The 17028-nt window shown below is 34.7% G+C and overlaps 1 protein-coding gene across 3 annotated transcripts in view; it reads right to left on the reverse strand.

The window, feature by feature from the left end:
• APLF (aprataxin and PNKP like factor) overlaps positions 1 to 17028 on the reverse strand; it is a 109745-nt gene that overhangs the window by 55861 nt on the left and 36856 nt on the right. For all 3 annotated transcript variants that reach the window (XM_054475525.2, XM_054475530.2, XM_063648649.1), the window contains exons 4-5: positions 8418 to 8565; positions 7965 to 8097 (exon numbers count right to left, since the gene is read on the reverse strand). In XM_054475525.2, the coding sequence (XP_054331500.1) occupies positions 7965 to 8097; positions 8418 to 8565 (281 nt within the window). The remainder of the gene's footprint in view (positions 1 to 7964; positions 8098 to 8417; positions 8566 to 17028) is intronic.

A 17028-nucleotide genomic window follows, 5' to 3' on the forward strand; every position in this document is an offset into this window, starting at 1 on the left:
TCAATATTGTGAAAATGACCATACTGCCAAAAGTAATCTACAAATTCAATGAAATTCTCATCAAAATACCACCATCATTCTTCACAGGACTAGAAAAAACAATCCCAAAATTCATATGAAACCAAAAGACAGCCCAAAACAAGTCTAGCCAAAGCAATAATAAGCAAAAGAAACAAATCTGGAGGCATCACATTACCCGACTTCAAACTGTACTACAAGGCTACAGCCAGCAAAATAGCATGGTACTGGTATAAAAACAGGCACATAGACCAATGGAACAGAATAGAGAACCCAGAAATAAAGCCAAATAATTACAGCCAACTAATCTTTGACACAGCAAACAGAAATATAAAGTAGGGAAAGGACACCCTATTCAACAAATGGTGCTGGGATAATTTGCAAGCCACATGTAAAAGAATGAAACTGGATCCTCATCTCTCACCTTATACAAAAATCAACTCAATATGGATTAAAGACTTAAATCTAAGACCTGAAACCATAAAAATTCTAGAAGATAACATCAGAAAAACCCTTCTAGACATTGGCTTAGGAAAAGACTTCATGACCAAGAACCCAAAAGCAAATGCAATAAAAACAAAGATAAATAGATGGGACTTAATTAAACTAAAAAGCTTCTGCACGCAAAAGAAATAATCAGCAAACAGACAACTCACAGAGTGGGAGAAAATCTTCGCAAACTATGCATCTGACAAAGGACTAATATCCAGAATCTATAAGAAAAAACAAATCAGCAAGAAAAAAGCAAATAATTCCATCAAAAAGTGGGCTAAGGACATGAATAAACAATTCTCACAAGAAGATATACAAATGGACAAAAAACATATGAAAAAATGATCAACATCACTAATTATTAGGGAAATGTAAATCAAAATCACAGTGCATTATCACCTGACTCTTGCAAGAATGGCCATAATTTAAAAATCAAAAACATAATAGATGTTGGTGTGGATGTGGTGAAAAGGGAACACTTTTACACTGCTGGTGGGAATGTAAAATAGAACAACCACTATGGAAAACAGTGTGGAGATTCCTTAAACAACTAAAAGTAGATCTACCATTTGATCTAGCAACCCACTACTGGGTTGTCTACCCAGAAGAAAAGAAGTCATTACATGAAAAAGACACCTACACACACGTTTATAGCAATACAATTCGCAATTGCAAAAACATGGAACCAGCCCAAATGCCCATCAGTCAATGAGTGGATAAAGAAACTGATACATATATATATTTATATATATTACTTCATGTGTAATTTTTTTTTGTCAATAACATCTCTGTATGTGTTGATCCTCAATTTGTAGGAAGGAAATAGGGAATCGTAGTGGGGAGGGGCAGACACTTTCCCTCAGTAGAATAATTTCTCTGATAAAAGAAAGACCAAAAATTGGACCAATGTGAACTTGTCCCTGCAAACAACTCCTTTTCTTTCAGAATCGTTTTGTACTGCAACTGCTTCTGTGCTACTGCTTATAATAGTTCAACATGTATTTCATTTCAAATACATTTTCTTTCACTTGGTAGATGTCCCACATAAAATATGAAGCATGTTTTTGGGCACTTCACTTTGAAAATACAAATGAGAGTAATATGACATTTTTTATATATATATATATACACATATATATATAAAATGTCAAATTATATATATTGTTTTATATATTATATATCATTATATTATTATATATTTTATTATATTATATATATTATATATTATATATTATTATATATAATATTATTACATATTATATATATTATATATACAATTTTATATATTATATATATAAAATGTGATGCCTCCAGATTTGTTCTCTCTCTATATATACATACACCATGGAATACTACTCAGCCATAAAAAGGAATGAAATAATGGCACTTGCAGCAACCTGGATGGAATTGGAGACCATTATTCTAAGTAAAGTAACTCAGGAATGAAAAACCAACATTGTATGTTCTCATTTACAAGTGGGGGCTAAGCTATAAGGATGCAAAGGCATGAGAATGATGCCACAGACTTTGAGGGCTTGGGAGGAAGGGTCAGGGAGTGAGGGATAAAAGATTACACACTGGGTACAGTGTACACTGCTCGGGTAATGGGTGCACCAAAATCTCAGAAATCATCACTAAAGAACTTATCCATGTAACCAAATACCACCTGTTTCACAAAAACCTGTTGAAATAAAAAAAAACAAATAAAATAATGATGATGATAATAATAAAAAACTGTATTGGCTGAAAAATGAAAAAGATAGCCTGACAAAAGCAAAAATTCCCCTACATATAAAGGATTAAACAAAGACTTAAACTGAGAGATGATCCAGGAGAGATTGCAAGGGCAGATCAAAAAAGGCAAACAAAAACCAAACATATAAAGAGTAAATTTAGGCGGCTGTACAGTGATATGCCTTAGTACATGGGCTCTAAAGTTAGTCAGAGCTAGGTCTCAGTTACAGCTCTGGCATTTATTATACGATCTTGGATAAGTCAAATAACGTGAATTAATGTTATTTGTCCTGTTCCTAATGATTCCAAAGGTTCCAAAATATCAAGTTAGTTTCAGATAATCTACATAAAGACCAATAACCACAGTTATGGTCCTAAAGCTGCAAAAGACATATGAAAGTTACCCATGTCTGAATACCAAAATGGATCCTGCGAATTAATTTTTAAAAGTCTCTCATATTGGCCTATTGATCCCCATCATTTATTACTTAAACAAACAAAACAATTAAAAAAAAAACAGCACCACAGAATAAGTCTAATTGTTTTAACTTTTAATTAGCAGGATTCAGGTACTAAACTGTTTTAAAGTACTAAACTGTCTTTAAAGGAATTAAGTAACTTAATCTTGTTCTTATAAAGTACTTCTCCCACAGTCTTAGTTTATAAAAAGATTACCTGAATCCAAAGACTTTTCTATCTTATTTTGAAGCTTTAGCATTTTAAGTACATTGTAAACATGCGATATTCCAGACCAATGTCAAATTACTCTCATTCGTATTTTCAAAGTGAAGTGCCCAAAAATGTGCTTCATATTTTACATAGGACATCTACCAAGGGAAAGAAAACATATTTGAAATGAAATACATGTTGAACTATTATTATAAGCAGTAGCACAGAAGCAGTTGCAGTACCAAACAATTCTGAAATAAAAGGAGTTGTTTGCAGGGACAAGTTCACATTGGTCCAATTTTTGGTCAAGTTAAGTCTTTCTTTTATCAGAGAAATTATTCTACCGAGGGAAAGTGTCTGCCCCTCCCCACTATGATTCCCCATTTCCTTCCTACAAATTGAGGATCAACACATACAGAGATGTTATTCCCAAAAAAAATATATATATATATTACACATGAAGTAATTGTGGGGGTGGGAAGAACTGAAAACAACTGTAGTAGAATAACTTACTGCAAAATTCTTAGGCTTAGATTGGAAAATTCTCCAGATTAAACCACATGCCCCTTAACACATAACGTATAGTGCACTTTTCCCATGAGAACACTTTGATCCTAGTATAATCCAAACCAGCATTAAATAAGATACATTCTGTACATAATATATTTGATCCAAAACTTTAGAAGACTTCTATGACCACTGTGCAGAATACACAAAGCACTAAGAGTAGTAATTTTCCAACTAAAATGTGTATTCATTTGTGCTGTTAATTTTTTAAAAACAATGTTCAAGGTAAAATGGCAAAATAGCATAACTAAACTAATTACTGCCAATAAAATCATTGTAAATTCAGGAAAAAATATTTTTTAAACTATCTGTAGGTACTGGAGATTGAACAAAGAGGCAGAGTTGGAGAAGTGTCAAGGTTGAAAATTAACTATAACCTATAAAGTTTGCGAACTTGTGACTTTTTTCCTGAGGGCCTTCTCCAAGTCACACGTGGAAAAAAGCTGCAACCTTACTGGTTTAAATGGTCAGAGCAGAGAGTTTGAGGCTAAGAGAACAGGCAGAGGTGAGTGATAAAATCCTGGAGGGAAGGCAGTCACAGAAGGGGTAAGAGCAAAAACCTACATAAAAACTTGACCCAAATTCTTGGCTGACTCCTAAACTACATTTGTATGGGGCCCAAGGACCCAGAGAAAAACGCAGCAGCTGGAAAGTGAAAGAACTACCTAGAGACTGCAGCTGCCATACATAACAGGGGAAACAGGGTAGACTCTGAATCCAGCCAAATTAATTGCTATCAGAACAAAAATACTTCTTCAGAGGAACATAACAAAATCAAGAGCCTCTACAATGTATCATCCATAATATCCAATATCAATAGAAGATCACTAGGCACAGAATACACAGGAAAATGTGACCCCATAAAAGAAAACAAGCAGTCAATAAAAACTAAGTCTGAAATGGCAAAGTTGTATGTAGATGCAGACTTTAACACAGCTATTATAAATATGATCAAAGACTTATAGAAAAATACACAAAATGATTGAATAAATGGGGAATCTCATCGGAGAAACATAAACTATACAAAAAAGAACCAAAGAGGAATTCCAAAACTGAAAAGTACAATAACTAAAATGAATAATTCACTAGATAGACTTAACAGCAAATTAGAGATGGAAGAAAAAAGAATCAGTAAACTTGAAAGTATATCAATTCATCTGGCATTTTTAAAAATCATTGATAGACTGCTACCAAGACTAATAAAGAAAAAAAGAGAGAAGAATCAAATAGATGCAATAAAAAATGATAAAGGGGATATCACCACCGATCCCACAGAAATACAAACTACCATCAGAGAATACTATAAACACCTCTACGCAAATAAACTAGAAAATCCAGAAGAAATGGATAAATTCCTTGACACATACACTCTCCCAAGACTAAACCAGGAAGAAGTTGAATCTCTGAATAGACCAATCACAGGATCTGAAATTGTGGCAATAATCAATAGCTTACCAACCAAAAAGAGTCCAGGACCAGATGGATTCACAGCCGAATTCTACCAGAGGTACAAGGAGGAATTGGTACCATTCCTTCTGAAACTATTCCAATCAATAGAAAAAGAGGGAATCTCCCTAACTCATTTTATAACGCCAGCATCATCCTGATACCAAAGCCGGGCAGAGACACAACCAAAAAAGAGAATTTTAGACCAATATCCTTGATGAACATTGATGCAAAAATCCTCAATAAAATACTGGCAAACCGAATCCAGCAGCACATCAAAAAGCTTATCCACCATGATCAAGTGGGCTTCATCCCTGGGATGCAAGGCTGGTTCAATATACGCAAATCAATAAATGTAATCCAGCATATAAACAGAACCAAAGACAAAAACCACATGATTATCTCAACAGATGCAGAAAAGGCCTTTGACAAAATTCAACAACACTTCATGCTAAAAACTCTCAATAAATTAGGTATTGATGGGACGTATCTCAAAATAATAAGAGCTATCTACGACAAACCCACAGCCAATATCATACTGAATGGGCAAAAACTGGAAGCATTCCCTTTGAAAACTGGCACAAGACAGGGATTCCCTCTCTCACCACTCCTATTCAACATAGTGTTGGAAGTTCTGGCCAGGGCAATTAGGCAGGAGAAGGAAATAAAGAGCATTCAATTAGGAAAAGAGGAAGTCAAATTGTCCCTGTTTGCAGATGACATGATTGCATATCTAGAAAACCCCATCATCTCAGCCCAAAATCTCCTTAAGCTGATAAGCAACTTCAGCAAAGTCCCAGGATACAAAATCAATGTACAAAAATCACAAGCATTCTTATACACCGATAACAGACAGAGAGCCAAATCATGAGTGAACTCCCATTCACAATTGCCTCAAAGAAAATAAAATACTTAGGAATCCAACTTACAAGGGACGTGAAGGACCTCTTCAAGGAGAACTACAAACCACTGCTCAATGAAATAAAAGAGGATACAAACAAATGGAAGAACATTCTATGCTCATGGGTAGGAAGAATCAATATCGTGAAAATGGCCATACTGCCCAAGGTAATTTATAGATTCAATGCCATCCCCATCAAGCTACCAATGACTTTCTTCACAGAATTGGAAAAAACTACTTTAAAGTTCATATGGAACCAAAAAAGAGCCTGCATTGCCAAGTCAATCCTAAGCAAAAAGAACAAAGCTGGAGGCATCACGCTACATGACTTCAAACTATACTACAAGGCTACAGTAACCAAAACAGCATGGTACTGGTACCAAAACAGACATATAGACCAATGGAACAGAACAGAGCCCTCAGAAATAACGCTGCATATCTACAACCATCTGATCTTTGACAAACCTGAGAAAAACAAGAAATGGGGAAAGGATTCCCTATTTAATAAATGGTGCTGGGAAAACTGGCTAGCCATATGTAGAAAGCTGAAACTGGATCCCTTCCTTACACCTTATACAAAAATTAATTCGAGATGGATTAAAGACTGAAATGTTAGACCTAAAACCATAAAAACCCTAGAAGAAAACCTAGGCAATACCATTCAGGACATAGGCATAGGCAAGGACTTCATGTCTAAAACACCAAAAGCAATGGCAACAAAAGCCAAAATTGACAAATGGGATCTAATTAAACTAAAGAGCTTCTGCACAGCAAAAGAAACTACCACCAGAGTGAACAGGCAACCTACAAAATGGGAGAAAATTGTCGCAACCTACTCATCTGACAAAGGGTAATATCCAGAATCTACAATGAACTCAAACAAATTTACAAGAAAAAAACAAACAACCCCATCAAAAAGTGGGCAAAGGATATGAACAGACACTTCTCAAAATAAGACATTTATGCAGCCAACAGATGCATGAAAAAATGCTCATCATCACTGGCCATCAGAGAAATGCAAATCAAAACCACAATGAGATACCATCTCACACCAGTTAGAATGGCAATCATTAAAAAGTCAGGAAACAACAGGTGCTGGAGAGGATGTGGAGAAATAGGAACACTTTTACACTGTTGGTGGGACTGTAAACTAGTTCAACCATTGTGGAAGTCAGTGTGGCGATTCCTCAGGGATCTAGAACTAGAAATACCATTTGACCCAGCCATCCCATTACTGGGTATATACCCAAAGGACTATAAATCATGCTGCTATAAAGACACATGCACACGTATGTTAACTGCGGCACTATTCACAATAGCAAAGACTTGGAACCAACCCAAATGTCCAGCAATGATAGACTGGATTAAGAAAATGTGGCACATACACACCATAGAATACTATGCAGCCATAAAAAATGATGAGTTCATGTCCTTTGTAGGGACATGGATGAAATTGGAAATCATCATTCTCAGTAAACTATCGCAAGGACAAAAAACCAAACACCGCATGTTCTCACTCATAGATGGGAATTGAACAATGAGAACACATGGACACAGGAAGGGGAACATCACACTCTGGGGACTGTTCTGGGGTGGGGGGAGCAGGGAGGGATAGCATTAGGAGATATACCTAATGCTAAATGATGAGTTAATGGGTGTGGCACACCAGCATGGCACATGTATACATATGTAACAAACCTGCACGTTGTGCACATGTACCCTAAAACTTAAAGTATAATAATAATAATAAAAATATATACATTTGCAGAGAATAGAAAAAGAAAAAAAATAAAATAAAAATAAAAATCAAATTAAACACTCTTATTGTGCTGGCCTTTTATCCTAGACATAGCACCAAGAGGTTTGTTTGGAAGTCTTTATTAATATAATTTTAGCACATAATAGCACTTGTTAAATGAAAAAAAATTAGGGTGGTATTTGATAAATGGCATAAAGTAATAGCCTATGTTTTAAATTAAACTTCATGTTCACAACTAAAAAAAAACTAGGCTAAGCTATACACTTACACAACCTCTACTCTATCTCTATAGAACTAGTTTATAGTTTTTCTTCAGAAAAACTTTCAAATTGTTTAATGTTTTCTTGAAAGTCAGCATTAGTAGAAACAAAAACCTACCTCCACTGATTGCTGGTACTGAAAGGTTTTGATCACTTAAATGTTCTGCTAACATCCAAGCTGGAAGGATTCTTTTCCTCTCGGCAAGGATTGGCTGCTGCTTACTGCAGTCTCTATTTTCACCTAGGAAAGACTAAAAAGACACCTATAAATTACTAAAAATAATCACACATCTTGAATGAATTTGCAAAATATTTGCTTTGCAGAATACTACCATTAAAATACCCATATGCAACTGTAGACTGAGTTCATAAAATTTCTTGAACAAAGAAATTATTCCTACTAGTTTAACTGTTGGATTACTGCCATATTCTCTAGAGCTTAACTTAAAATCAGCAAAAGTAGATAAATGCTGGCAATATTGTCACAATAGGCCTAATTTCAGTTGTCTTTTCTGCCTTCATAATAATTTGAAGAACATGTTATAAATGGATGAGATATCAAATTCCTCACCACACTATTTGTGGGAGTCATCCGGGTCTTGGCTATTTCTGTGCTTCCTTCCAGTAGTGAGGCACCAGTAGTCTCATGAGGTAAATTAATCACGGGGGATTTTGGTGTTTCATTCAATTTATTATCTTCATCAAGCATTTGACTGTTTCTATAAGATAAAATAGAAACTTGTCTTTAATCTTAAATTTAACACACTTCTGCTGCCTTAGAACTACATCTAAGTTATGTCCTTTTTCTCAGACTTAGCAAAAACAAAAAAAGCAGATTATAGTATACTAGAATAAAATATATAGACTAGAATATGTTATTTCCCACCTGCTGTATTGCCATAAAATACATCAATCTTTCCAAATCATGGGCCTAGAAACCACAGTTATTTTTGAGATGTGTGGCAGCCATCTCTCTCAAGGCTTAAGAGCTCTTTATTTAATATTTGTCCAGATGGTCCACAAAAGTTAAGATCACCACCCAGCCGCTAGAGAGATAATGTAAACTGCAAGGGCATCAGCTAAGCTAGTTAGACATTTGGAGAAAAAATAAATAAAATCCTGAGTTTAAGTTGACACATAACTGCTACTGAAGTTCAGGGAAGTATTAAATAACTACTTATGAAATATCCCCAAACTTGTAGTATAGCTGCAAGCTAAATGTTCTGGAACAGGAACACCCATGGTCACATGTGGGACATGCCAGCAGAACCAATTACCTCATATTCCTGCAATATACAGTAAGGTCATCCAAAGTTGTTGGGTTATTAATACTTACGTATGCATAGACATGATCCAACAAATTTGTCTTTTTGAAAATTTGAAACTATAGATGAAATACTACTCAGAAATAACAAGGACTGAACTACTGATGTGTGCAAGAATATAGATGAATCCCAAAGGCATTTTGCTAAGTGAAAGAAGCCAGACACAAAAGGCATATTGTATTACTCCATTTATATGACATCCTGAAAGGTAAAGTTACAGGGACAGAAATCATATTAATGGTTGCCAAGGATTGGGGGTGGAGTGAAGGGACAGACTACAAAGAGCCAGGAGAGAACATGTGGGGAAATGGAAATGTTCTATATCTCACTCTAGCAGTATGTTAAATGACTATATTATCATTTTTAGTGCATTGAATTGCACATTTAAAAGGGATGAATTCTACTGTATGTAAATTGTCCTCATTAAACGTGAATTTTTAAAAACTAAAGATATAAGATTTTAGAAGTGTGTCTAGCTGAGAAAAGTCTAATTAACTGCTTGTTTTATTTGTTCGTTTTAGTATTTCTTATACAGGGAATAATCTCCTTCAAAGGCAGCCTTCAATGTCAATGGCAAGAATCAGCCAAAAGAGAAAATTTACTTAGAGTAAGTTACTATGCAGCATCACATTTTTTGTTCATTCAATCAATATTTTTAAAACTTCTACTGTGTGTCAGACACTGTGCCAGGTGCTGGAGACATATCTTGGAAATGTCTGATTGTCCTAGCTATGAAAGTTCACTCCACTACAATACCCAGACCTGTTTTACTCATAGGTTACAGATATACTTCCAAATTATAATTTTTTTCAAGTTTTCTTAATATTTAACACGAAAAATATTAAGAAACATTCAAGAGTAGTGTGATGGTTTTTCACAATTTATAGTATTAGGAATTAAGTAACAATTCCATTTCTAGTTTATTTTCTATTGTGGCATAAGTCTGAGATGAATTCATATACACTCTATAGTCCATATGTAATTTTTATTAATAGTTACCCACAATAAATGTAATAACAAAAAAAATCTCAGAACAAAATTCTATTTAACATTTCATTCAAAAAAGTACAAGTACAAATTATTCTATTACACATTTATTTAAATATCAAACACTGTCACTGTGATATTTTTATTTTATCTTCAAATACGTCTATGAGTAATCAACTATCACAGGATTTATAAAGCATCATTACAGAATATTTTAAATAAAAAATTAAAACTGGGAAAGTTAAATGTAGTCTAGTAAAGGTAATTGAGTTATTCTTTTTTATAATCGCTTTATTGAAAAATAATCCATATAGCCATAAGATTCATCCTGTTAAAGTGTATTATCCAGTGGTTATTAGTATGTTAACAGAGTTGTGCAACTATCACCAATATCTAATTTTAGAACATATTCAACACCTCAAAAAGAAATTCCATATGCATTAGCAGTCTCTTCCTATTGCCTCTTCCTCCTGCTCCTGGCAACCATTAATCTACCTTCTGTCTCCATAGATCACATTTTCTACATATTTCATATAAATGAAATACAGTATGTGGTCTTTCATGTCTAGCTTTTTCACTTAGCATAATGTTTCAAGATTCATCTGTGTTGTAGCATATGTAAATATTTCATTCCTCTTTATGGCCAAATAATATTCTACTGTATGACTATACAATACTTGTTTATCTATTCAACAGTTGCTGGACAGCTGAGTTATTCCCACTTTTTGGCTATTATGAATAATGCTGCTGTGAACATCTATGTACAAGTTTTCATGTGGACATAGGTTTTCAATTCTTTTGGGTATATACATAGGAGTGGAAATGCTGAGCCACATAGTAATTCCATGTTTAAACTTTTGAGGAACTGCCAGAATATGTTCCAAAGAGGCTATACCATTTTATAATCCCACCACAATGTACAATAGTTCAGTTTCTTTACAACCTCACCAACACTTACTATATTTTTGATGATAGCTTTCCTAGTAGAGGTAGAGTGGTATCTCATTGCGGTTTTAATTTGCATTTCCCTGTGACTAGTGATGTTGAACATTTTTTCATGTTCTACTGACCACCTGTATACCTTCTTCGGAAAAATGTCTATTCAACTCAGTTATGCATTTTAAAATTGGGTTGTTTGCCTTTGCATTGTTGAGAATTCTTGAGATATTCTGAATATAAGTCTGTTATATGTGATTTACAAATATTTTCTCATTCTGTGGTTGTCTTTTCACTTTCTTTTTTTTTGTATTTTTTTTTTTATTATACTTTAAGTTCTAGGGTACATGTGCACAACATGCTGGTTTGTTACATATGTATACATGTGCCATGTTGGTGTGCTGCACCCATTAACTCGTCATTTACATTAGATGTATCTCCTAATGCTATCCCTCCCCTCTCCCCCCATCCCACAACAGGCCCCGGTGTGTGATGTTCCCCTTCCTGTGTCCAAGTGTCCTCATTGTTCAATTCCCACCTATGAGTGAGAACATGCCGTGTTTGGTTTTTTGTCCTTGCGATAGTTTGCTGAGAATGATGGTTTCCAGCTCTATCCATGTCCCTACGTAGGACATGAACTTATCATTTTTTATGGCTGCATAGTATTCTATGGTGTATATGTGCCACATTTTCTTAATCCAGTCTATCATTGATGGACATTTGGGTTGGTTCCAAGTCTTTCCTATTGTGAATAGTGCTGCAGTAAACATACGTGTGCATGTGTGTTTATAGCAGCACGAGTTATATTCCTTTGGGTATATACCTAGTAATGGGATGGCTGGGTCAAATGGTATTTCTAGTTCTAGATCCTTGAGGAATCGCCACACTATCTCCCACAATGGTTGAACAAGTTTACAGTCCCACCAACAGCATAAAAGTGTTCCTGTTTCTCTACACCCTCTCTAGCACCTGTTGTTTCCTGACTTTTTAATGATCGCCATTCTAACTGGTGTGAGATGGTATCTCATTGCGGTTTTGATTTGCATTTCTCTGATGACCAGTGATGATGAGCATTTTTTCATGCATCTGTTGGCTGCATAAATGTCTTCTTTTGAGAAGTGTCTGTTCATATCTTTCACCCACTTGTTGATGGGGTTGTTTTTTTCTAATAAATTTGATTGAGTTCTTTGTAGATTCTGGATATTAGCCCTTTGTCAGATGAGCAGATTGCAAAAATTTTCTCCCATTCTGTAGGTTGCCTGTTCACTCTGATGGTAGTTTCTTTTGCTGTGCAGAAGCTCTTTAGTTTAATTAGATCCCATTTGTCAATTTTGGCTTTTGTTGCCATTGCTTTTGGTATTTTAGACATGAAGTCCTTGCCTATGCCTATGTCCTGAATGGTATTGCCTAGGTTTTCTTCTAGGGTTTTTATGGTTTTAGGTCTAACATTTAAGTCTTTAATCCATCTCGAATTAATTTTTGTATAAGGTGTAAGGAAGGGATCCAGTTTCAGCTTTCTACATATGGCTAGCCAGTTTTCCCAGCACCATTTATTAAATAGGGAATCCTTTCCCCATTGCTTGTTTTTCTCAGGTTTGTCAAAGATCAGATGGTTGTAGATGTGTGGTGTTATTTCTGAGGGCTCTGTTCTGTTCCATTGGTCTATATGTCTGTTTTGGTACCAGTACCATGCTGTTTTGGTTACCGTAGCCTTGTAGTATAGTTTGAAGTCATGTAGCGTGATGCCTCCAGCTTTGTTCTTTTGGTTTAGTATTGTCTTGACAATATGGGCTCTTTTTTGGTTCCATATGAACTTTAAAGTAGTTTTTTCCAATTCTGTGAAGAAAGTCATTGGTAGCTTGATGGGGATGGCACTGAAGCTTTTCACTTTCTTAACTGTGTCCTTAGAAGCACAGAACTTTTAAGTGTAATGAAGTCCAATTTATCTACTTTTTCTTTGTTTGCTTGTGTTTCTGGTGTTATAACCATTGCCTAATGCAAGGTCACAAAGATTTATACCTGTTTTTTTCTAAGAGTTTTATAGTTTTAGTGCTTATATTTAGACCTCTGATCCATTTTAAGTTAATTTTTTATGGTGTACAGCAAGAGACTAACTTCATTCTTTTTCATGTGGATATTCAATTTTCTGAGCATCATTTGTTGAAAAGACTATTCTTTCCCCCATTTAATTGTCTTGACACCTTTGTCAAAAACCAACTGACCCTAAATGTAGGGGTTTACTTCTGGACCCTCAATTCTATTTCCTTGATCTATATGTCTTTCTTTACACCAGGACTGTCCTGATTACTGTAGCTTCATAGTAGGTTTTGAAATCAAGAAGTGTGAACCCTTCAACTCTTTTCTTCTTTTCTAAGATTGTTTTGGCAATTAAGTTATTCTTAAGTCTTTCAAATATATTCCAAATTTTGCTTAAATATGTTATGTATTTTCATATCTTTAACATAAAATATGCTACTATTATGAATGAGCTAGATCTAAAAACACATTTTAAATAATTATAAATGAATTTGAAACTTGCATATTATCATACTATCATGACATTTTCATCACCATTTTATTGTTTCTTCAATATTAGTGATTAAAATTAGTAGTTATTTATATGGAATCTACGTACTTAGATTTTCACCAATTTGAAAAAAAAGTAATGCAGTATAACAAAGGATTTACTTTACTTTCCTCATAAGTGTCTTAAAATAAATAATCTCCCTACAGTGAAAATGTCATACTTCCTCATCAGCAATGAAATTCAGCTATGAAAACAAAATGTTATACTTATCACATTATCACTCAATTTAATATCCTCAGATATTTCATTAATGCATTCAAAAAACCAACACTTACTAGGCACCCACTATTGGGGAGAAAGAATTAATATTAGTGCTTCTAAGTGAAATGTGCTATAATTTAATTTACTAAAATATAAAACCAAGTATTCTTTTTCTTATTTGGTTTTCTCTTTGACTTCTCAAAAAGGCATGAGTTTTGGTACTCCTGGCAGAATAATTTCATAGATACATATGTAGAGAAAAGTGAAAAATGAACAAACTAGAACTGACATGTATAGACTTAAATGTTCCTTCAAAGTAGGTAATGAGTAGGACTAATTATACAGAATCTAAATACTATATAAAAAACATCTTAATGTGAGTAAAAGGAACCTAAAGAAATGACAAGCTTTTCTATGGCTGGTTTGTGGTTCAGATCCCTTTCTTAAATTCACACTGGTTGGAAGAAAAGAATTATGGCAAAGGAGTCCTAACAACTTCTACAAAGCATATAAGCTTTTTTCTATTCTTTTTTAATGTCTTAAATATTTCAACGTGCAAAAATATACAGAGAATATATGTAGTCTATCTACATATCTATGAATATAAATACTTGTGTATCTACCACCCCGATAGAAACATTTTCTCATATTTGCTCCAGATTAATTACAAATACAATTCAAGCCCTCTCCATGCCCAGCCTCAATCTTGCTCCTTTCCCTCCCATTCCTTCTCCAAAAATAAACATTAGCCTGAATTTGATGTCTATTATTCCCATGCATGTCTTTATACTTTTATTATTTGTATGTATGCATCCATTATTTTATAGAAATTATGTATGTTTTATATGTTTATAACCTTTTTGGGTTTTTTCCCTCAACATTATGGTGGGGAGATTTATCCATGTTTTAACCTGAGCTCTCTCTTAGTTCATTCTCTTTCATATAATTATAGGACTAAACCAAATTTACTTAGCCTTTCTGCAGGTGTTTTCACAATTCAAATGAGTGCTATAGTAAACATTCTTATACAGCAGGGGGTAGTTAGTAAGAGCATCAACTCTGGAAACAGCTGGCTTGAGTTAGGATCCCACCTCTGCCATGTATTAAGCTGTGACCTTGGGCAAGTCTTAAACCTTCTGTGTCCCAGTTTCTTCATCTGTCATATAGGGATATGAACAATACCTAGTCCTCATAGAGATTATTATGGAGAATAAAAAGTTCATACATGTAAAGCTTGTACAACAGTAAGCAGTGTTTTTATGTGGTTGACCCTGCACAACAGAGCTAGTTCAAAAACGGGAAAACCCCAACGATATCAAGAAACGTCTAGAAGTGTATTTCAATGCTTCCTATCTAATACATAGTCCACTTCCCCTTGCTAGCAGACAGTGGACTCTCCCTCTCTGGAAATCAGGCAGCTGCCTCCCCTGGGTAGACATCGCTCATGATGATACTCGAATTCAAGATCTGCCCCCACCTCCCCTCATGGCTTCTAGTCTAATAACCAGGGTTAACTCATCATTACCTGACTACAGAAGTACTGTCCTTGCTTCAATAGGAAGCTAAATATTCACTAAGAAGCTACAAGACCTAGCTAATGGCAGAAACTACAAGAATGTGCCTGTGATGGTGTGATATAGTAAGAAATACATATTTTGGTCTTCACTTCTTGTTCTTGGCTAGAGCTCCGAAACAGGTGAAAGGAGCATCTTTTGTTATTCACAATACGCCCCTTTCAACCACACCTGAATGTATGTTAATGAGGTGACTTTTGGAAAGCCTCTAAAGATGAAGGGCTGGTTGTTAGGAAAACCAATCATGATTAGAGGGTAGGAACTCCCAGCCTCACCACCAGGGAGGGAAGAGGGGCTGGAGATTGACTTAATCACATTGGCCAATGATTACTCCATCATGCCTTTGTAATGAAGCCTCCATAAAAACCCCAAAAGACAAAGTTCAGAGGACTTCCAGGTTGGTGAACAAGAACGTGTCCATGTGCTGGGAGAGTGGTGTACCCCAACACTCCACTGGAACAGAAGCTCCTGTGCTGAGGACCCTTCCAGACCTCACCCTATGTATCTCCTCATCTGGCTGTTAATTTGTATCCCATAATACAGCACTTGTAATAAATCCGTAATCTAGTAAGTAAACTGTTCCTGAGTTCTGTGAGCCCTTCTAGCAAATGACAGAACCCAAGGTTTAAATAGCCTGAGAAAAGTACAGTGCTGTGAAAGTGGGTTTATTTTCAGTTTCATCAATACGAAAAAATTCAAAATTCACTAATCCCATAACCTGATATATTTAAAGTGTGACGCTGGCCTTAAAGACACTGGTCTTTCACACTAAGGGAATAAGCTAATTTGAATCAATATAAATGAAATTTAATTAGACATATACTAGTTTAAATAAGTTATCAGGCAATGACCATATTGTGTTTCATGAGGATGCACATTTTCCTAATTTTTGAAAAAAGTATGTAATTCTATTATGAAAGTTTATTGTAACAAAAAAATCAGTTCTTTACATGTCTCATTTCAACAGCTAGTTTAAAATAGCATGCTTCATATATGTATGATAAGAGAAAAAGACATGTACTTTAAAGTAGTAAGCAATGGTTAATGAATTTCATTTAACTAAAAAGCAACTTCCTGACATTTTTTTCCACTTACGTTTAAGCATTTTTAGATATAATTTATATATGAAATGCACATATCTGAAGTGTGAAATTTGATTAGTTTTGACAAATGCGTACACCCACATAATCTGCACCCTTAACAAGACACAGAATATGTCCATATTTGTTTAAAAGCTGAAACAAAGCCAAACAAAAAGCTCCTTTATAGCTTCTTACTAGTCAATCCCCTTGGAAACAACCATTGATTACATTTCTATTTAACAGATTAGTTTACTTATTACAGAATTTAATATAAATGTAATCATATAACAGACACTGTTTTGTGACTTGCTTTTCTTTTTGGTAGATTCCTCAGGATTTTCTAAATACAAATCATGTCATCTGCAAATAAACACAGTTTTACTTCTTCCTTTCAAATCTGATATATTTTATCTTTGTCGAATTCCCAATCTTAGGGGAAGAACTTTCAACATTTCACTAACAGGTTTTTTGTAGGAAAAAAGTTTCCTTC

The sequence above is a fragment of the Pongo pygmaeus genome, chromosome 12 (genome assembly GCF_028885625.2).
Source record: "Pongo pygmaeus isolate AG05252 chromosome 12, NHGRI_mPonPyg2-v2.0_pri, whole genome shotgun sequence".
Classification (NCBI taxonomy): Eukaryota; Metazoa; Chordata; class Mammalia; order Primates; family Hominidae; genus Pongo; species Pongo pygmaeus.